Source organism: Marmota flaviventris, chromosome 8 (assembly GCF_047511675.1).
Source record: "Marmota flaviventris isolate mMarFla1 chromosome 8, mMarFla1.hap1, whole genome shotgun sequence".
Taxonomy (NCBI): domain Eukaryota; kingdom Metazoa; phylum Chordata; class Mammalia; order Rodentia; family Sciuridae; genus Marmota; species Marmota flaviventris.
In genome coordinates, this window is record NC_092505.1 from 69,036,856 (window position 1) to 69,059,930 (window position 23,075).

Sequence of the window (23,075 nt, forward strand, 5' to 3'; positions counted from 1 at the left end):
AGGTAGCATTTAAAGAGATTTTCATCTTCTGTATCCATAAAGATAATTTGTGTTAAAAGGGCCAGATTTTAATCCTAAAATGGAATAAACTGCAAATAAGACCTAATATATAAGCCTCTACAGACTGCAGCTATCAACTCAGTACACTATAAAACTAGAAGATAGAAACATTTAAAGAATTCTCATCTCCTCTAGAGATAAGGGTAGACTATGCTGCAAATAAGGCCTGGGATTTAGTTACAAGGGTAGAACTAAAAAAAAAAAAAAAAAAAAAAAGATCAAATGCATAGCCACAACAGGACTACTTTGCTAGGTCAGGGCTTTTGTGGGGAATGAGAGGATTCTGCAAAATCTAAAATGAGGATATTTAATGGAATGTGCTCAGAAACATTGACTCTCTAAATTCTGACTGAATCATCCAACTGGCAAAGACCGGTTTTTTGCTAAAAGACAACAGCCCCCTTTAACTTACAAACTATACAAAAACATGAGAGACACAAGTCTCAAAGGATGATGCCTTCCTTCTCAATATATTCCTCACCCTATAGTCACTAATTTCAGACTAGTACATCTAGGGTCAAATATAAAAGGGTCAAAAAGGGAATAAAAAGGTCTCGGGAATAAAAAACTTAGATTCTAAGAATTGCAGAACCTACAGGTATGCACATTTAAGCAAAAACAAGTGTGGGAGTAGATCTCAAGAAAGCAAAGCCAATGGGCTGGATAGAGGATTGTATACTGATATGGGACAACTCTTACAGAATTTAAAATTTACTTTCCTAGCAAGGATACCTGAAGCCAGTCCTGACATGCTGTTGAGAGGCTCCTAAAAATTTGAATGATGGCCTACAGTAAATGAAGAAGAAATGCTAACCATTTTTTGGCAGATTACTGAAAGAGTCAGGAGGCTTGCGGAGGTAAGAATGTTAGAATGGACTTAACCTGGACTATGGCTGTGGCTCAGTGATAATAGCACTTGCCTAGCATGCATGAGGCCCTGGGTTCAATCCCCAGCACATATCTCTCTCTGTTTCTCTCTCTCCCCTCAAACTCTGCCCCCCAACACCCACACACAATATAAAAATCCAGAAAGAACCTGTTATTAGATAATGTTCATGGAAAGGCTCAGAGAAGACATTAGTTTCATTAATGCAGGAAAAAGAGTTAAGAAAAGCACCAGTGCCTTGAGAAACTCAGTGGTGGTTGTCCTCTATAATGATGCTGCCATACAACTGTGTTTTCTATTAATGATGGTCTAGAAAATAGATTTCCTCCTTTGCCCATCAGTAAAGAGAATAAAAAGTAGTTTGCATTCTAAGGGAAAGAAACCAGTACATATTCTTTGTCTTGTCTTAGACTACAGTTAATTCTTACATTCTGTCACAATATAGGCTGAAAAGATTCTGATCATCTTTAAATTCTGAAAAGCATAACACTAGCCCACTACATTGATGATATCATGCTAATCAGATATAGTAAGTAGGAAGTGAGAAGTCTACTGGATACACCAGTGAAAAACAGGTATGCCAGTGAATAGTAGATAAACCTTATATAGAACCAAAAAATACCACACAGGAGACACTTTAAAGAACCCAATTATTTGGCCTAGTCCCTTACAGGGGTTTGCTTAAGTAAACTCCCTAATTCATCCCTCGGATCTCATTGAACCACAATTTCCTCAGTGGAGACTTCCAGTTCTCAGAACCAAATTGGAGTTCCAGTAAAGACTTGGACTGTTCATTATGTTTTCCTTCATAGCCCTTCACCATTTATCACATTTCATAATTGAATATTTTATAACTGTATTTAATTAAGGTCTATATCTTTCACCATACTGTCAGTTACATAAAAATAAGACCATTTTAAACTACTATACTCTTAATACCTAGCACAATTTCTAGAATACGACAGATGCGTGGTAAATAAAATGAATGAAAGATGCTACAAAAGCTAAAGATATCCATATAGGAAATGAACGGATAATCTATATAGTTTCCTATGCACAATTTCACTTTCCAAAAAACAACGGATAATCTATATAGTTTCCTTTGTACAATTTCACTTTCCAAAAAACATGTAAACATTTAAAACATTCCCTAAACTTAGCACTTGTACCCTTTCAATTCTTTACAAGTTTACTTATATTTTGAAAACATTAAGTCAATGGTAACATTAATAACTACAACCACTGTTCATTTATTAAGTATTGTATTTTTTGTGTCTTGGGCACTGTTCATCACCTATAACGTCCTTATGAGGTGAACACTATATTATTTCTAGTTTAGAGATAAGAAAAAACCTATAGGCCTTAACAACATTAAGTTTCTTAGGGTGATAGAAAATGCATCTGAATGCAGGTTTGTCAGACTCCAAAGCTTGTGTTGCTAATGTCAACGTCAGAGTTCCTCTTATTGTCATGGTGTGTTAAGTTTGGTATTTAATATTCTCAAGTATATTAAATAAATTATTTTCTATAGGAAAGATGAAGACAGAACAAAGCAGTATGAGTTCACAATGTTATGATGCCTGACATACTGTGTAAATGTTATTTCCATTTCACAAATTAAAAGTTGATGATGCTGAAAGATCTATCCACTATTTAAAATATTTACCTCTTCTGTGCACATCGAAGTAAACCACGTCCAAAATAAACTAAACACATAAAGTTTTCACAAATTTCATTTTCTTGAATTACCATCTTCATCACCAGAAATTTGTTCTCAGCTTCTGTATAATCCTGTAGTGACATAAAACTGGTTTGGCTGATGTGAAAAGAATTTCGTTCTTTTATAATAAACAATTATTTCCCAAACTGGAGAAATTAGGCATTTCTGAGGATGATCCAATCATTTCACTTATTTACAACTTCAATCTTACCATCTATGTATATGATCACAAAGACAATGCATTCAGAACTTAAAATATTTATGAATGAATACAATATCTCTAATCATAACATTTTTATCCAGTGTTTCAAAGTGAAAGTTACATAACAATTTTTGTATTTGAAATTGGAAAATATTACTAGTCAAAATAAGTGTTTTTCTGATCACTACTGGAGCATAATTCTCTGTCATTCTTAATGTTTCCTTCTAATTATAGCAGAATTCTAATTTTTCAAACTGGAAAGAAGTGACTCATTGACCATAGATATAATCTCATTTGGGAAAGCACCAGATAGATCATAAGCAATACAGATTTGGAGGTAAAGATCAGGATAAATTCCAAAAGATGCTTTAGCTATAAATAATAAAACAGGTATAATAGCAATGGTCTGGAAAAAGCAAGCAGAAAAAAATCCTTCAAAGCCTTGTTTAAAAATGTTCTCTAGTATATCAGACAGAATGATAATTAGTATTACATGAAATTATTTAAAATAGAAATGTCCTCAGTTTGTATACTTAAAAAAATTCTATTTCACCTAATGTCATATTTATATGTTTATGATATCATGTAAAAAATACCCATTTAGGAAAAAAAAGTGAAAGAAATCTCGAGGCTGCAAAGAAAACATTAAAAATCAGTGAAAAAAAAGAAAATGTTAAGTTTGAAGGAAACTTTAGAAATTTTCTAGTTAACTCCCCAATTTTTATTTATTTGCACTTTATTTAACAAAAAATTTTTAGGTAGAACTCATATTTTACAAAAGGGGTAAGATTAAGAACACAGAGATTAAGGCATATTAGCAAATGAATTAAAATGTGCTGTACAAGTTAAAGCAGCAAAACAATTTTCTATTTTACACAAATGGTAAGCATCTAAAAAAATCACTTTAAAAAAGGTAAAGTTAGGGCAGTATAAATACATGTCAAAAAAGGCAATGAAAGGTTTCAATTTCTAGAGAAGTTTTAAAAGTCAGCATTTTAATTTGCTAAAATAAAGTTAACATAATGGGCAAATAACACATACTACATACCTCTTTCTTTCCTCTTTCAGTGAGTGCTACTCCATATAAAAACAGTAATGTCAAATAATAACCAATATTAATTTGGTATGCCTGCAAAGAAAAAAAATATATGTTAATTGGTTATACAGACCAAGCTACTTCTTGGTATACAAGTTTAATTAAATATCCTTGGCCTACTTAATAATTATGAAAAATGTAAAGAATTATTATTTTGTGAATTATATAATCCAAACTATAGAGTATGCATGTTTAGATCAATTTGATAATTTGATTTAAGAAGAGAAATTTTAAAAAATAAAAGCAAATGTAATTCATAATTTTTTTTAAATTCTATATTTTATGTATCAAGAATACTTTAGGAAATAATATAATAATGAACAGGCAAGTATCTAACACCTATCTGAAAAAAATTCAATCATCTCTGACATCAAAATCCTTTACTCTCCACATGTTGGTTTTGTTTTAAAAATATAAAAATAAAGCTTATCATTTCTTCAGTGAAAATTTTAAATGTGTGGATATTTACTTCATTTAAACACCATTTACTCAAAATTCAGAGATGGAGACAGTTTAAAGATAAGGGAAGGAAGCAAGGTAGAAGGGAAAGGCGTAACTACAAAGGTAGCATGAACTCACTAGGATAATGATTATGCAAATACACACTTGTGATAAAATGTCATAGAACTATACATGCCTGTGCATAAAATAATCAACATAGCTGGCATGATACTAATATCCTTATTAAGGCCTGCCTATAAGGTTGATCCTTAGCTTTTGTATTGGAACTTGGGTTTCATTTTTTTTCCCCCACTATTTTCTAGCTGTTGAAGGTGGCTTGCTGGGCTTCAATTGTTTGAACTGAAATTTATGATGATAATGAGATTTATGCTGAAAATCTGGGAATTTTTTCTGGTAATTTGAAATTTTAATACATACCAGGCAAAGGATCCCCCAGATAACCAACCAATAAAAATGTGGAACACTTAAATCTCTAATGGACTACCCCTGGCAGAAGCAATACAGATGTTGCTACATTTGTGTTGCTGGGGTTGAGAGGGAAGAGGGAGAGTACACAATGCTCTGATTACACGCACGAGAAAACACAGGGAAACCTATATAACATAACCTATATAACATAAACTAGTTCTGTTTCTCTGAAGACCTTTAAGTCTACTACTCTTATACTCTATACTTACTGAAGAGTACAACTGTACTCTGTACAACTGTCATGTGAAGTGTTCTAATGGGGGTTGCCTCATACCATAAACAAGTTTTTTCCAGGTATAAGGATGATTAACATCCGTTAAGATATAAACTTCCTTTTTATGCTGATCTAACAGTATTCCCTCACCCTAGCACACTTCTTATGACCAACTGTATGTATCTGTGAGACAAATGAAGAGAATTAGAAGTTTGGCTTCAAAAAGTTGTGGAAACAGATGTTGTGTTTGTTTTCAATGGACTAAATAAGTTTACGAACTTCCTGTACTTTCTAACTGGTTTCCACCTTAAAATTCCCATCTCTGAAGAGTCAGTACAATGTCATAGTTGAGAGCATAGACTCTGAAGCCAACACTATATGGATTGTATACTAACTCCACTACTTACTACCTGGAAATTAGCAAGTTATTTAACCTTTATGCCTCAGTTTCCTAAACTAAAAAAATGGGAATAATAAGATAATTACAAAGAGTAGATAAACTAATCTTTGCAAAGTGCTCAGAAAACTGGCTGTCATGTAGTAAACACTAAATAAATGTGGTTATCATTTTGCAATTTTTTTAAAAAACTCAGCTTTGTACAACAAAGTCTATGCCTCACGCAATTCTAAATAAAAACATTTTTGAGAACAAGATGCAGAATTGTGGTAATACTATAATCAGAAGGCAAAAAACTCCAGAAATTTCAAAAGCAGCACATTTATGACCTTACCTCTGCCCTTTTTTCCCTATCTTATCCCAGTTAGCAAAGATGATTTGAAGTACTAGAACCAAATGGCTACAGATGTGACTGGCATCTACACTCCACCCTTGCAACCCAGTGCTGCCTCTTACAAACAAAGTGGTCTTGCTCCTCCTTGATGGTCTTCAAGGACAAGGAGAACAATTTGGATATAGCAGTAGGTTGCTTTGATCATAACATTAATAAAAGTCAGCTCACAAGTGCTACCAAGAGAGGGAACTCTTCCATTTCCTATTTCTGTTCAAGATTCGTCTTTGAAGAAACTTGGACAATGTTCATTATATACTGTTATACTTCATTGATTGTCAATCTGATTAGCAAGCAGCAGTAGATACACATCCTAGGGATATCAAGATGCAAACTTCCTTTTCTTTGGATTCTTTTTTGAATACATCTAGAATCTCTTTATTTCTGCAAGTACTAAATAAGGACTAATGTTTAACCCCTTTGTACATCCTTATAATATGGAATCTTTTATTTTAGGACTATCTTTTAGGCATTTAAACAGTACTTTTTTGAAGATAACCATAATCTATCTTTCTACATATATGCAGAATTCAGTTTACTTTACAGATCCAAGTTATGCCAAAAATTTGATTTTTTATTTTATTGCCCTTTTATTATTATTACTATTATTATTATTAGTAGTAGTAGTAGTAGTAAAGTAAACTGGCTAAATTAATGGGGGATACCAGGGACTGAACTCAGGGGACAAAACCACTAAGCCACATCCCCAGTTCTATTTTGTATTTTATTTAGAGACAGTGTTTCGATGAGTTGCTTTGCTGAGGCTGGCTTTGAACTCCTGCTGGCTTTGATCCTCATGCCTCAGCTTCCTGAGCTTCTGGGATTACAGTTGTGTGCCACTGTACCCAGCTATAACCGGTTTCAGAATGGCTAAATCAAGCTAAGTAACATGCATGATCTCACATATTTATCATTTTATGTAATAAGAAGACTTAAAATCTAATTCACATTTTTAAAAATACAATACATCATTATTAACTATAGCCACAATGTTGCATAATATCTCTTAAACTTATTATTTCTCCTAACTGAAATTCTCTATCCTTTTTTTTTTTTGACCAATATCTCCATCTCCCCTTCTTTATCCTCTGGAAAAGTGCTATTCTATTCTCTATTTGTACAAATTCAACATTTTCTAGATTGCACATATCAGTGACATCATGCAATTTTTGTCTTTCTATGTAAACACCTTATTCATGGAATTTTTGTCTTTCTATGTAAACACCTTATTCTTATTTTTGAAGTTCATGACTTTTCATTCCTAATTTGGAAAGCATAGTTCTACAAGTTCCAGTTTCTGATAACTCAAACAGTTTTTTGGTAGAGAAGAGAGCTAGAATAAGTTCATTATAGAGATGCAGTCACATATGAAAGTAAGATAAAGGAAGGAAATAAATTCTATGTACTCTTCTCTAGAGGTAAAAGAGGAAAAGATAAATTGGCTTACACCTCTAAATAAAAATGCATTGATGTTCCTGCATTAAAATATGCTGTCCACTTAAGATGATCATGGGCAAAATGAGTAAAAATAAGTACTCTTAAGCAGAGGTTAAAGGTACCTGTTGGTAACACAGTGTAATGACACATGCTTACTGTCCTGGGTACTCTCTAAGATGTGTAAAACTTGTTCTTATCATGTATTACCACAGAATATTGTCCAGTGCTTGCTGTTGTCCTTTATTATCATGAGGGGTTGGTTCCAGGACCCTACCCCTTCTAGAGATGCTATATCTCTTACATATAATGATAGACTATTGGGCTGAGGTTGTAGCTCAGTGGTAGAGTTATTGCCCAGCATGTGTGAGGCACTGGGATTCATCCTCAGCACATCTAAATATAAATAAATAAAAAAGGTATGGTGTCCATCTACACTAAAGGAAGTTTTTAAAAATGATAGAGTATTTGCATGTAATCTACTAAAATCCTCCCACATATTATAAATCACCTTTAGATTACTTATAATATCAAATACAATGTAAATGCTACAAAATTAGTTATTATGCACTATTGTTTAAGGGATAATAATATGATAAAAAGTCTGTGCATATTAAATACAGATACAACTATTATAGGCCTAACTATCTTTTTGGTCTGTAGTTGGTTAAATTCAGATCTATTGAACCTGTGGCTATGGATGACTAACTGTATGTCTTTTTTGTGACATTCCCCCAAATGCTTTTTTTGTACAGTCTGCTTTGGTCCACTTCATCTGCAGTTTTTTTATTTAATCTATGTTTCTATCACTTAAGTGATAGCCTTGAAAAATCAATTTTGTGAGGTAATTCTAAATTCCTGACTTGTTAATATGGGCATATAAGTCAAGTAGGGATATTACATTGAGACAATGGGACAATAAATTTTTTTGAGGCTCTGAAAAAAATAAATGCTGTCCAAGTTCCATTATTTCAAGGAATATACTTACAGTATAATTAGTAGCTTGAATGTTCCTAAGTGCTGTTTCCAATTGTGTTATCAAAAAACGTAAAGTTAAAGCAGGAACAATTTCCTCCCCATTCTGGCTATTTGCTGCAACTTCTCTCTGAAAAATAGGTTAGTTGAGAATTTCTTTAAGTTAGAATAAATACCCATAAATATTTATATTATACCAATAATACATGCTCACTATAGAAAAATTGGAACAGATAAAGATGGTTTTCAAAAAATCTATAGCACCCAGGTATACTCATGTTTGAATTATAAGTAGTTGATGAATCTTGTTTGTAACTATTTCCTATAAACACTAAAAGCAAGAGGTTGGCAACATCAACTCCTACTTCAGAGTAAAAGAAGTAATCCTACTTTACTCTCATTATTTCTCTTCACAAGTATAGGTAAAATCTTCTTTCCAGCCCTGAATCTGTGGTAAATAGAAACTATGGCAGTACTACCAAAAATCAGGGCAAGCATTTTATACCAAATTAGAGGAAATGAGCTAATATGCACTTTTATTTTCTACCTACTTTGTTATTCACATGGATAAAATTAAAGAACTATGTCTTTTCTGTGTGCTGATTCCCCAAAGTTGTACCCTCAAATGCTTTAAATTATATTGTATTTAATGATGTATACAACCTGTGAAAAGTTTAATCTATAATTTCTTTTTTTGTGTGTGTGCCTGTGTGTTACTGAGGATTGAACCCAGGACACACACAGGCTAGGCAAGTGCTCTACTACTGAACTACATCCCCAGCCCTAATCTACACTTTGTAAACTTGGTTTCCAGTATATAATTCTTTCCTTCTTTTCTCCTAACTAACTAGATACTGTATTTCAGTCTCCCCAACAGATGACTCAATAAATCTCTTTTGTTATCAACACACATTCCCTAAAGTAATCCACTGTTATATTTTAAAATATTATCTACAAACTGATAGTTTCCAAATTTATTTTTCTAGTCCACAATTGTCACCTGAATTACAAACTCATATATTCAACTACTTACTCAACATTATTTCTTGAATTTGAATAGGCATATAAAACATAACACTAAAGTTATGCCTCTGTCAAACGGACTAGGTAATTTCAGATTAATCCTCCTGATGAGAATGACTAAAAATGCTAAACAAAATATGAAAATCACTGAAAGCAATGGAATGCCATAACGGCATCGAAAATCTCTGAAGCCAACATGCAGGAGAGGTGGAAGACCCAAAGACATGAGATAGACTTAGAACCACTTTTCTAAAGGAACTGCCAAATTCACTTGTGGCTATGATGCCAGGCAGAGCTCTCAGGAGATAGGCAGAGTTAGAGAAAAATTAGAGTGCATGGCAGGGACTCTAGTAAACACCTTATTCTTTTGTTTTGGTTCTAATAAAAGCAGACTATAATTAAAAGATCTGAATGCAAGTAGTTTATTTGGGAGGTAGAGAATAATGGTTAGAAAGGGGAAAAATAACGAGAAGGAAAAGCAAGCTTTTTTTTTTTAAAGAGAGAAGGAGAGAGAGAGAGAGAGAGAGAATGAATTTTCTTTTAATATTTATTTTTTAGTTTTTGGCGGACACAACATCTTTGTATGTGGTGCTGAGGATAGAACCCAGGCCGCACGCATGCCAGGCGAGCGCGCAACCGCTTGAGCCACATCCTCAGCCCAAAAAAGCTTTTAATAAAGTACAATGGGCAACTGGGGTTCATATAACAGCGACACTCTGGACTCTTGAAAAATTAAAAGCCTAAGATTTACCTGACTAAAGGGGAGATGGAAAAGGAGTATTTATATAATAACTTCTAATTTATGTCATAACTTCTAATACATTGATTGAATGCTTTTGGGAGGGGGGATTAATAAGAACTTCCGAAATGCCAGATGTACAGCATTCAGCAGTTTTAGAACAGGCCTTGAGGCAATAGATGTAGATATTAAAACACAACTGACCAGAGAATACTGAAAAGATAGTGTTTCAAGAATATGTGCAAGGCACTGACAACAGACCCTTTCTCATGAAACAGAAGTAAGTTTAGAATTATCCCAATCCCTGGGTGAATTACTTAAGTCTAACAGAAAAGCAAATAAGCAAAGACTAGGGGAAAATTAGAGTGCATGGCTTATCAAAGAGAAGGGACTTCCACCTCTCCTACATGTTGGCTTCAGAGATTTTCAGTGCTATTATGGCTTTCCATTGCTTTCAGTGATTTTCATATTTTTAAATACTGTTTTTAGTTGTAGATGGACACAATACATTTATTTATTTCTATTTTTATGTGTTGCGGGGATCGAACCCAGTGTCTCATGCATGCGCTCTACCACTAAGCCACAATCCTGCCCCTGATTTTCATATTTTGTTTAGCATTTTTAGTCATTCTCAATGGGAAAATTGATCTGAAATTACCTAGCCTATTTGATAGAGATGATAACTTCAGTGTTATGTTTTATATGCCTAATCAAATTCAAGAAATAATGTTGAATCAATGGTGGATATATAAAACTATAATTCAGGTGATAATTCTGGACTAGAAAATATGCAGATTTTTCCTGTTTTCTAGTTCTTCACAGGAAATTGTTTTGAAACAACTCAGGCAACTACTACAAATAGCAGAATTCACTGTCATCTTTTCAATGATTATGGAATTTGTATTGATATTTATGTTTATTTGTGATTACTTGGATTATTCTTGTTTTCTTTCTTTTTTCAAATATTATTAGACACTAGTCAGTTTTATTGATTCTTTTTATTTTATTGATTCAATTTAACTTTTATTTGATTTAACTATCCTTATTACTTCCTTTTATGTTTAATTTTCTGTTCTTCTCTTAATGTCTTAAAGTTCATGCATAAATGACTGATATTCAACCTTGCTTCTTTTTCTAATTCATGAATTGTAAGCTATAAATTTTCCTCATAGCACTGCTTTAGCTAATAATATAAGTTTTAATATACAGTTGTTATTCAGTTCAAAAATGTTAACTTTCATTGCAATTTCTTCCTTGACCTATATATACCCTAGATTACAAGCATCTATCTTAAGAACATGAGATTTCCTAGTTTTATATTTTTATTATTATTTCTAGACTAATTGCTAATGTTCTATATGCTTTTTATGAGTTAGTTGATCCTTTAAAATCCAAAGAGACTTGCCTTGTGACTTAGCCAATTTTTGTAAATGTTCTATATGCACATTTTAAAAAATGTATATTTTACCACTGTTGGAAGTAGTGTATTCTGCTTGTGTGTCCCAATGGGATGAAGTTTGCTGTATGACAACACATTTTGTGTCAGCAGTTTTTAAAAAGAACAGTACTAAAATCTCCCATTGAAATTGATCATTGTCCCTTTACTATTCAGTTTTTATTTTTATTTATTTATATATTTATTTTTTACAGTATTGGGGATTGAGCTCAGGAATGCTTTACCACTGAGCTACATCCAGAACCCTTTTATTTTTAATTTTGAGACAAGGTCTCACTAATTGCAGAGGCTGGCCTCAAACTTGCAATCCGATTGCCTCAGCCTCCCAAGCATTGATTAGAGATATGCGCCCCCTCCCACCATGCTCAATTTTTATCACTTTATCATTCATAAAAGTTCCGTGTGTATATATCTCTATTTCATCTGCAATTTGGGTTCTATTTTCTAGACTTATCCATGTGTAATGTCAAGAAAAAGTAACACAACCTTTTAGTTATTACAGTTTTTTAGTAAGTCTTAAGTCAGCAAATTTCTGAGCCCTTCTCCTCTACAGTTCTCTTACAAAATTTTCTTGGTTGTTTTTCCTCTTATTTCTCATTTGAAATTCAGAATTATCTCTTAGTAACAACAATAACAAAAATCTTTTCAAATTGGAATTAGTTGATATTTAATTTAGGAAAAATTGAGAACTTTATTGTACCGTGTCTCTTTACATGCATATTTTCCACTCAGGTCTTTTTTTTTTTTTTTTTAATACTCTTAATAGGGTTTTAGAGATATTTATTTATTGTTTTAGTAGGAAGCATTGATTTCTAAACTTAGCTGTGAATAAAATCAGGGTAAATGCTTGCTAAAGTGCAGATTCCCAGACCTACCCCAAGAGATTTTGATTCTTTAGTACTTATATAGGGTTCTGATATTATCATGTGAGTGACTTAGGATGAACTTTGAAAACTAGTTTATCTTATGTATTTCTTAGTTGTTTTCTTGGGTATTTAAATTTTTTTTTTTTTTTGCTATTGTAAACAAAAACTTTTCTTCTATTCTTACTTTCTAATTGACTATGCATACATAAGGTTTACTGATTTCTGAGTTTTGCTGTTTCTTGATAGTTTCCAAAGTACAAGAGGAAAAAAAGGAGTCAAGACAGATTCAATCACAGTAACTGATCTCAGTTAAGGTTATAACTACATATAAAATCGTAGGGAAAGTTTCAGAGTTTAAATTTTTAATTGTAACAGCATTAATTTATTTCATGGAAACAATCATGTATTTTTTACATATAGAAGGTACAAATGTGGTATTTTTAAGATACCTAAGGTGTACTGCCCCCACTGCCATTTAACCGCCACAGATTAAAGAGTATATCATTTTTCTTAACTTTGGAAAACACTATTAACTTAAGAAATAGTTCCATTACTATACTGGAAGCTAGCACAAATTATTTTTTAGAGAAACTATTTGCAAGATGGAAATCTATATATTCTTTAGAATATTTATTTCACTCATAAAATCCAAAAGTTTTGCATATCATTTCTGTTTTATATTTTTGAAAAAAAATTTTAGTAAAACATTAGAAAACTAAAAACATTCTCTTGTCCCAGAGTGTCACAACGGAGGAGGCTAGGAAGATGGCGGAGTAAAGGAAAGCAACATCCCAAGTTGTGCCATGGCATGGAGCCAAAACAGTGGATGTATAGCTTCTGAAGGCTACATGGAACTAACCTGGAGGCCACCAGTGCAGATTCACCACAGACAAGAGGGAGAGTGAACAAACACAGACTTAGCTGAAGGAAATCTGAGATAAAAAATGCTGCCTAATCTTAACAGATTCAGAGGCTGCATTGCATGCTGGTGCTTAAAAATCATGCTTTATATGTCAACCGGCTGTGGAGAGCTGAGTGGGAGCCATCTTGGGACAAGTGCACTGCCAGAATGGCAATTCTGGAACTTAAGAGATCAGGAGGAAAAAGAAACAAAAACCAAAAAAACAATGACAACATGCCAGCAGTACCCATTTTTGAGGGACCTACGCTGGGCCTCATGAAACAGGAGAAACAGACACACCCAGGGGCATTAGAGTCAGAAGGGTGGAAGGGACCCCAACTCGCCTCTCCTTTGTGTTTATCTTATGTATATGAAGCAGGCTGGGAGTCTCCATGGGTAGGGGTGAATACACTCAAGGACTAAGCTCAGGAAGGCTGTGATCCTGGGCAGCAGACTGGATTTTGTGAGAGGCTCCTTAAAACCAAACCTCCAAAGAGATCAGCTACAGTCTAGCTCTAGGAGTCAATCTAGTCACTCCAAAAAAGGGTCTACCCAACAAATCCTGATTAGACCTCAGTCCACTCTCCTGGCAAATGAACAAAATGCCAAGCAGTACATCCTAACCCATCCCACCTCATACTGATAAACAGGGAAGCTGAGTCTTACATCAAACAGCTTCCATCTTAGACCACTTCAATTGGAAGTTCAGAGAGCAACACAAAAACAGGAAAGAATTAACAATTTTTACCCTTTGCTCTTAGTACATTACTTAAGAAGAAATGGAAAGAAAGTCTATTGGACATAAGCAGTGCTCACCTACTCTGGTCAATTATTTTGATTACCTCAGTGGAGAAAGTTAAAGTTCCTTCATTCTTCACTAAGATTTTGGAATTTTTAAAAGTTATTTTATTTTTTATTCTTTCCATATGTGTATATGAGACAGAAAGTGTGCATGCATGTGAATTCTGGCTGTGTTGATTGGTTCAGAATCATATACATACATTTATTTTTTCCCCCCTGATTTTCAGCATTTTTAAAAAATATTGTAATTACTTTTTCCTAGCATTACCTTTAGAGGATTCAGACATTTTAGACTGTATATTTTAGTTTGGTTTTGTATTATTTTCATTTGTTTATTTCTCTTGTTTTTCTTTCTCTTTTCCTGCTAATAGCCAAATTCTACTGTTTTCATTCCTTCTTTCTTGATACATGCTGCTTCTATTTTTTTCCATTCCTTCATTATAAAGATTACTTGATACATCTCTTCTGCATTCTCTGTTCACTTTCTGAAATTGTAAAGTGTTTTCTAACTACCTAACATGTTTCCTTTTCCCATAAATAACTCTACTTTTACCACATTTCAGAACTAATTGGTCTATATAACTCATACCCCCACCATTAATGCTAAATACAGTCATTACTGCTGTGGATGATACAGTTGACACCTGCTCTTTTCTTTCAAGCCAGATCTAGTTCACGGTTATTGTTCTTACCATTGACAAGTGCTAAATATACCATTCCTCTTTATTAGTGACAATTTGCTTTAACACTGTGTATTGTTTATTGTTTGCAACAGTTGTTATTACGATGTATTTTGCCCCATTCTGTGAGGTGCTGGGAATCTATAGGGACACTAAAAGTTCACAGATTAGAGACTGCTACAGAACTAAACATTCCCTAACATTACTCCAACTTAAAGAAGTAAGGAGACAAAAGTCCCAAACCAACAAGAATAAAAGGAGGAACAATCAGAGGGAACTTAGGTCACATCCTTGGCATTTATGCATACACCCAAAACAGAGAAAAGTCCTAGAAGAAATAAGGTAACTATAAAAGGATATGCACACAAAAAATGATAGGGGTCATAAATTGCAACTGATTTCCATGCATGTATGAGTTTGTTGGAATAACCCAACTACTATGTATAACTATAAAACTTTTTTTAAAAAAAGAAGTAGTAGTAAAATGAAGATTCCAAGACCTGAGTTACACTGCATGAGTTAAAAAAAAGAAATTATTTACATAGAGCTATTACTTCTGCCTCAAAGACAAATTATAATGTTACCTGCATAGTCTGGAAAGAAAAATCTTCTTGTAAGAACTTCTTAATGTGAGGAATCACACCTTTTGGTAGAGTATTAATTGCATTTAATAACTTCTTAACTTCTAATAGCAGGTTAACTGGAACAAGGTCAGTAGGTATGTCCTTTTTCTGTTTGTCCTACAAGACATTTATCCATTAAAAATTTATACAATTCTACATACTCTCGTTTACTCTAGTGATTAAAACTAGCAAAACTATTAAAAATAGAGTCAAATTCCTACTATATGTATATCATTGTGACAGACACGTAGAATGCAAGTAAGAATAAGATAGTCTCTCTGTTCTCTAAGCAACTTAGTGAAATCCTGTCTCAAAAATTACAAGGGCTGGGAAGAACCAGTGGTAAAGTACCCCTGAGTTTATTCCCCAGTATCAAAAGTTTTTTTCTTTTTTTTTTAAATTACAATATTATATAGATTACTCTTTTCTTGCTGGGTACAGTGGTACAAACCTGTAATCCCAGCACTTAGGAGGATGAGACAAGAGGTTTGCAAGTAAAAGGCCAGTTGCAGCAACTTAGTGAGGCTCTATGAAACTCATCAAGACTCTATCTCTAAATAAAATATGAAAAATAAAAAGGGCTGGGGATGTGGCTCAGTAGTTAAGTGCCTCTGCATTCAGTCCCTAGTACCAAAAAAAAAATCCAAAACAAAAAAAAAAACTTTCAATAAATATGATATATAGTATTCACATAAATGTTTTAATCAACTATAAAGTATTTGTCATTGACAATACAAAAATTACATCAATGCATAATGCAGAACTTCTCATTTAGGCCTAGAATTTTTAACAGGAAATATAATAAAAATAAGAAAGAAAAGTAACTTCATAAATAATTCAGCAAAACATCTTAATAAATAAAATTTTTGTATGTGATTGCATTCACATATGTGTTTGTAGTTTCATTTTTCTTGAATTTTCCTTTGAAAAGACAAATGAGGTGGCTAGGGATGTCAGTGGTAGAGCAGTTACCTAACATGTGTTGATCACCAGCAATACACACACACACACACACATACACACGTGCACACAAAAGAAAAAGATATGATTTCTTTCTTTCTTATCCCCAGAACTGGGGATTAAAACCAGAGCTTCACACATAGTATACTAAATGCTTTGCCACTGAGCGTATATCCCCAGGCCTTTCATATTTCTGAGTCAGTATCTCACTAAGTGGCCCAGGCTAACCTCAAACTTGTAATCCCTTTGCCGTCATCATATTAGGTTTAAGGTACAAGCCATCAAGCCTGGCCCAAAATGAGAAATTTCTTAAAACTAACTGTTCAGATGTTTCTGGGAGAGTGAATTTAATTTTCTATTAATTTTAACTAACAGTGAGAATTGGTACTTAGAATGATAACTTTGACATATAGTATCAATCATGCAAGAAATATTTAATTATGATCATCTTACTCATTTAGAAAAGTGGACTCATTCAAAAGCTTTTAAGATTATTGACTAAATTTAGCATTACATTCTCATACAGAATTAATCATTATTAATTAACTACAAATAAATGAAAATTAAATTTTCTCTTACCAGTTGACTGGTTGATTTTTCTATCTTATTCTCAGTTTCCTCTTCAGTCTGTTCTTCCACAGTAGAATCCCTACTGAAAATGAGTAACAGAGGTGTTTTCAGAGCATCTCCTTACAAAGATCACGAATTATAGTAGCAATCAATCTAACAACTGAGTTCTGTCTAAAGTTTTAGATAATCCTGGTAAGTATCACATCTCTTTATGGACTCAAAGACGTTAAGGTAGACCTTACTGGACGATAGATGGTAGAAAAAATAGCAAGTTGATATTAAAAAAAAATTCTCATTTTTTTTAAAGATCAGTTCAATATCAATTTGTAGAACCTGACTCAATTCCTAGTCAATAATTATTGTTCCTTCTGAAACATAGCCACAACACTTCTAATATTATACACTTTGCCTACAGATACAGTTCTTTTCACATATCTTCCTATTACATTATAAACTCTTAAGTATACAGATTTTGTATTAATCATTATTCCTTCCGCACCAAGGAGGCAGTAAATGCTTGTGAAATAAATTAATATGTAACATTGCTTAGTATATGAGACAATTCAAGGGTGTTCAGCATTATATGGAAGACATACAGGCAGGCTGAATTTGCACTGTTTGGAGGGAACAGAATACCACAGGGTCTCCTGTGTTATGCTTAAGTTACTTTCTTAAAGTGAAAATAACAGCATCTACTTCATAGAGTTTTATGAGGTTTATATAAATTAGCATTTGTAAAAGCATTAAAAACAGTGTCTCAACATAGCAAGTACATAGTGTATGTTAAAATTATTTTGTTGAGAATGTCCCAAGTACAGCAAGTTGTAGCACATTTTTCATTAGCCCTGGTAGAGAACTTCTCTAAAATTATACTTCACCCACTCCTCATTCCCCCACTAATCAAAAACTGTCTTGTAGCATAGGATATCTAATCCATAATAGACTGCCAAGGTTACATGGAAAAGACTAATGTCATGCCTTTGGAATCTTAACAAATGAGTTTGTTTTTGTCAACCTATTCCTTACCTCACAAAAAATTCTTCTGGTAAAGATTCCATGTTGCACAATGTTCCTTTATAAGTCTTCCAATGCTTGAAAACTGACTTTTACTACTGCTACTTAAAGCTATAAGGAAAGTAATATTTTTAATTAGTAAAGTTATTCTCTTTCTCCCTCCTGTAAGAACTAGTCATTAAAACTTTTTGAAACTGCTATAAAAGGAAAATAGTTTCCCCATCCAAACACAATGTCTGCCTATACTTTAATGTACTTATTTTTCTAGGCATAAGTATATTTTCAATTTATAATCATATTGAATGAAAATATTCTAGCCCACTTTTTTTAGCCACTGAATAATATACAAAAAGCATCTTTCATGTTATTTTAGCCTCCTAGCCAACATTTTTGATAGCTACACAACAATTGGTTGGGGTTTCCTTGATGATTTTCTAATAGTTGGACAAATAGAGTTCTCATGTTTCTCTGTGATAAACTCCATTGTTTACAGCACTTTTCTATATTTATGATTTTTTCCTTTTGATAATTTCTCAGAAGAATTTCTAGGCCAAAATGCATTTTAAGACTTCAGTGCATATTTCCAAATGGCTTCCTGAAGGGTTTGTAGTAATTTATTTCCCATAGAGGTATGAGTTTCTGCTTTATAGTATTAATTATTTTACTTCCTTTTAGTTTAAAAATGACAGGTAGCTACTTTATCCAAAATTATATGATTGGATAACTCTATAAATAGAAAGTGGGATGTAAAGAGATCTTATACATCTTTGGTTAGAATACCAATGGATTTTGTGGATGTTTCCTGAAGGAAAAAAAAAATACTGAAATAATACAAATGAAAACAAAAAGAGCGTCATTAGCATTCATTTATTTATACAGCTGTTTATTCCAAGTTAGTGCCATCTGATCTTCTTTATTAAGTGTTCAAGCCTCTAGACTCAAGTATCTTCTGCTAGGCTGGCTTCCCTGTCTGATCCCCCTTTTTAAGTCCAGAAAGTGTTAAAGCAAGCATATGTATAACTACTGATAAATGTTCTTTGGCAAAGGAAGAAATGATGAGGAAAAGAAAGGAAAGTGGCAGCAACATTATAAACATAACAGATCTACACTGCTTTGCAGCATAAGACTGGGTAAAGTTTCTCATTTATTCCTTCTATAACAACTTTATTTCAGTAACTAGGGAGCCCGTTTATCTAAATGGGACAAAAGGGCTGGGGTTATGGCTCAGTGGCAGAGCATTTGCCTCACATGTGTGAGGCATTGGGTTCAATTCTCAGCACTGCATATAAATAAATGAATAAAATAAAAGTCCATCAACAACTAAAAAAATTTAAAAAAAAGAAATGGAACAAAAATTATTTTCAAATATATACACACAATGCAAATTGTAAATTAGTATGCAGCACCTTGAATTTTCATATCAGTACATATTACTATCTATAGTCTTTGATCTGCATCATATGCCACTGTATGTCATTTTTACCAGATCATTACTGATAAAACTTAGCTGTGTCTGGGAATTTTTTTAAAAAATTTGCTATTACAAACAATGCTACATTAAACAACCTCAAATACGCAGCTTTATAAAAATTTGATAGCTATTTTAGAAAGATAGATTTACTACATCAACACTGAATTAAATATATTCCAGAAGTTCATGATTCTGTTAACAAGCAGATTCTGACACTTTAGTTATTACTTCTACTAGATTTTACCAAAAGAATTAAAAAAAAAAAACTACTCAGAGGATGAGATGTTGTTAGTTACTTCAAATCTAAACAAACAAACTAAATACTTCCTAGGAATATCAAGATACAAGTTTCTCATAACCAAAATCTTAATTATTGTTATCTATGTCTGCCAGACAAACATTAATAGCCATTCTTGGTGTTTTTTTGTTTTGTTTTGTTTGTTTAAATATTATGTTGTCTTAGTCATTGGAGTGAGTATAACAAAGTACCATAGAGTGGGTATCTTATAAACAACAGAAATTCTTATCTGGAGGCTAGAAGTGCAAGATCAAGATGCCAACACGTTTAGTTTATGTGAGGATCCCTTTCTGGGTTGCAGACTACTGACTTCCCATTTCTTGTATTTCTTGTAGAAAGCTCTCTGAGTCTTTTTATAATCTCTTTCATGATGGCTCCATTCCAGTGATATACTTTCAAAGACTCCCACCTTCTAGTACCATCTAATAAACAAATTATAATTTTGTATAGTAGGATTAAGAATGAACAAAATGTAGTCATTATTTGATTTTCTAATTTTCTATCTTTGTTTAACTTCCTGGCAAGGTCATAAAATGAACTCACCTAGACAAGAGTGGCCAAAACATTTGGCCACAAAGAATAAATATACAGTTGACTCAAGCAAATTATGCATTAAGAACATTCTTATGACTAGAAAAATTTCTACAGAATTTAACAGAAATTTTAATCATGTATTTTCTGTCCCTCCAAACCCACTGTCATTCTGTGTTCTTTCTACTTCACAAAGATCATTGTTAGCACTGGATAGCAATTCACCACAGAGAAGAGTCTTGAAATATATACACATTCCTCCCAATAAAGAAAACAAGCCTGTCTAAGGCATAATTAGCATCTTGTCAGAAGCAGGTTTTTAATTCTATTTACATCTATTCAGTAATTTATTTCTGGAGTTAAATAGACAAACCTACATAATATATACATGTGCATAACATATATGCACATGTATTTTTTTGAATATTTAGAATGTATCCATAATGCACAGGTTAGGACTTCCCTGACCCTCCACTCCGCCGCGCAAAACAAACAGAAAACATTTCGACATGAAACTGTCCACCTGAAAACCAAGGTGTTATGAACTGGATAGGTAATTCAGTGTAAAAAGCACATACCTAGTATGGGTGTGGCCCCGAGCTTGATTCCCAAACATGTGCATATATGTGTGAGCGGGTGTGTGAGCAGGTGCGCGCGCGAAAGCGCGCACACAGAAAGAGGAAAAGGGTGGGAGAGAGAGAAGAGAGAGGGAGAGAGAGGAAGAGAGAGAGGGAGACAGGAAGAGAGGGAAACAGGAAGAGAGAGGAAGAGTGAGGGAGAGAAAGAGAGAGGGGGAGAGAGAGAGAGAGAGGAAGAGAGGGAGGGGGACGCAAGAGAGGAAGCAAGCATGCTTGCCTGTGTGCACGCTAGAAGGAAAGGGAGCATGGGCACGCAGGAAAGCAAGCAAATACCACTCTGCTCAGAAATTTGGGTACGAACCAAAGAAGCAGCATATACTACTGAAAGCATATTCTCTAAAAGTGAAATATCTTCAGCAAATTAAAAAAATAGTCATTAGACAATAATCACAAAGAAAGAATACATAAATAGTAGAGAACTTATCTTTTGTGTGCCTGTCTGTACCAATTGATGAGGTCTACCTTATCTATCTCTAACTTGACTCAGTGGCTGCTCATGTCCTCTTAGAAAGGCATACATTTGTAAGGTGAGAGGTAGAATAAGCTTATGGTTATAAAGAATATCCTTTCATACAAATGTCCGAATGTCTTCTCTGATATAAGGGCGGGGGGGGGGGGGTGACTCAAAATGGGGTTGGGAGGGAGAACAAGGGAGGAAGATTACCTCTAGATAGGGAATAGGGGTGGAAGGGAAAGAGAGGGAGAAGGGGAATAGCATGGATGATTATACAAAATCCATGTATGAAGATGTGAATTTGGTGTCAACAGATCTTATATACAATCAGAGATATGATAAGTTGTGGTATAAAGGTGTATTAAGAATTGTAATGCAAAAATAAATAAATAAATAAATAAATAAATAAATAAAATTAACCAAATTATCCAAGACTTATCCAAGACAATTACTCTTAACCTGAAGATAAATTCTGTGAAATGTATGGAAAGAAAAATCAGCAATTTGAAAAGTGAGAAAGGAAATTTTATGGTTTGACAAGTCACTTATATAGTAGCTAAATTTTAATATTTGAGAAATAGGAAAGAAAGCAGAATTATAGAATAAAATGGTCAAGCCCTATTTAATGACAGGAATATCTGACAAATGTATCTATATGTGATTTCACTGTCAGGCAACATCACAGAGGTCCTTATGTAAACCCAGATAGCATAGGTCAATCGTTAGACATGGTCCCTTGATACAAGGAAGACTTGATAAATCCAAGATATGAAGCTGGGGCTGTAGCTCAGTGGTAGAGCACTTGCCTCGCACGCGTGAGGCACTGGGTTCGATTCTTAGCACTGCATAAAAATAAACAAATAAAAAAATTTTAAAAAATAGATATGAGGTTGCTCAGATAACATGTCATACAAATTCACAGTTGAGTTTTTTAAAAATTTAAAATTGCTATTTTTATAAGTAAGTGATAAAATAAAAGTATGTAAAAAAGTAAAAGTTTATTATTAAATATTATGTACTTGAAATGTACAATGTGAATAAGGCATTGAGTAATGATGTTAAGACAGCTAGAATGTCACTGGATGATAGGAAATTTTCAGCTCCATTATAACCTTATGGAACACTATCATATATGTGTCTATCATTGACCAAAACATTATGTGGCACATGACTATAATTGCAAAGAGAATTTTGTTTTTTTCTGATCTATCTCCGTGACAAAGGTAACATTTCTGAAAAATGGGAGTTGACGCTAATTATAAAGACCTTGTTTTCTGGTTCTGCATAAAGGGTAAAAATTATTTAATATCAATATGTAAATGGTTTTAGCTATAGTAAGGACATGGTATCTAAATGACCCAATGCTGACCACTGCCAATTTGCTACCACTGAATTTCGCTAGCTTGAAATTCTGAAACCTGGGCCAATGAAACTTTTGTTGCATTTGCTATTTATGTCCACTGAATAAACAATCCCCTAGTAAGTCCCACAATGTCAGAGAATTCTTATTAAAAAAAATTTTTTTTTTTTTTTAAGTGCTGAGGATTGATCCCAGGGGCACTCTACCACTGAGCTACATTTCCACCTCATTTTATTTTTTGAGACAGGATCTCCCAAAGTAGCCCAGGCTGGTCTCAAACTTGCAGTACTACAGCCTCAGCCTCCCAAACTGCTGAGATTACTGGCATGTATTACTGAACTGTATAAATCTTTTTTGTATCCCCAGTGCCTAAAATAGCACCTGA

At 33.4% G+C, this 23,075-nt stretch overlaps 1 protein-coding gene across 6 annotated transcripts in view; it reads right to left on the reverse strand.

Annotated features, from left to right (window-relative positions):
• Positions 1 to 23,075, reverse strand: part of Dzip3 (DAZ interacting zinc finger protein 3) — an 87,664-nt gene that overhangs the window by 58,125 nt on the left and 6,464 nt on the right. For 5 of the 6 annotated variants that reach the window (XM_071615374.1, XM_071615375.1, XM_071615377.1 and 2 more), the window contains 6 exons: positions 17,951 to 18,049; positions 16,934 to 17,006; positions 15,356 to 15,511; positions 8,319 to 8,435; positions 3,917 to 3,997; positions 2,613 to 2,737 (listed from right to left, as the gene is read on the reverse strand). In XM_071615374.1, the coding sequence (XP_071471475.1) occupies positions 2,613 to 2,737; positions 3,917 to 3,997; positions 8,319 to 8,435; positions 15,356 to 15,511; positions 16,934 to 17,006; positions 17,951 to 17,982 (584 nt within the window). In that variant the 5' untranslated portion in view covers positions 17,983 to 18,049. The remainder of the gene's footprint in view (positions 1 to 2,612; positions 2,738 to 3,916; positions 3,998 to 8,318; positions 8,436 to 15,355; positions 15,512 to 16,933; positions 17,007 to 17,950; positions 18,050 to 23,075) is intronic. The other variant, XM_071615376.1, reaches the window with a different exon arrangement.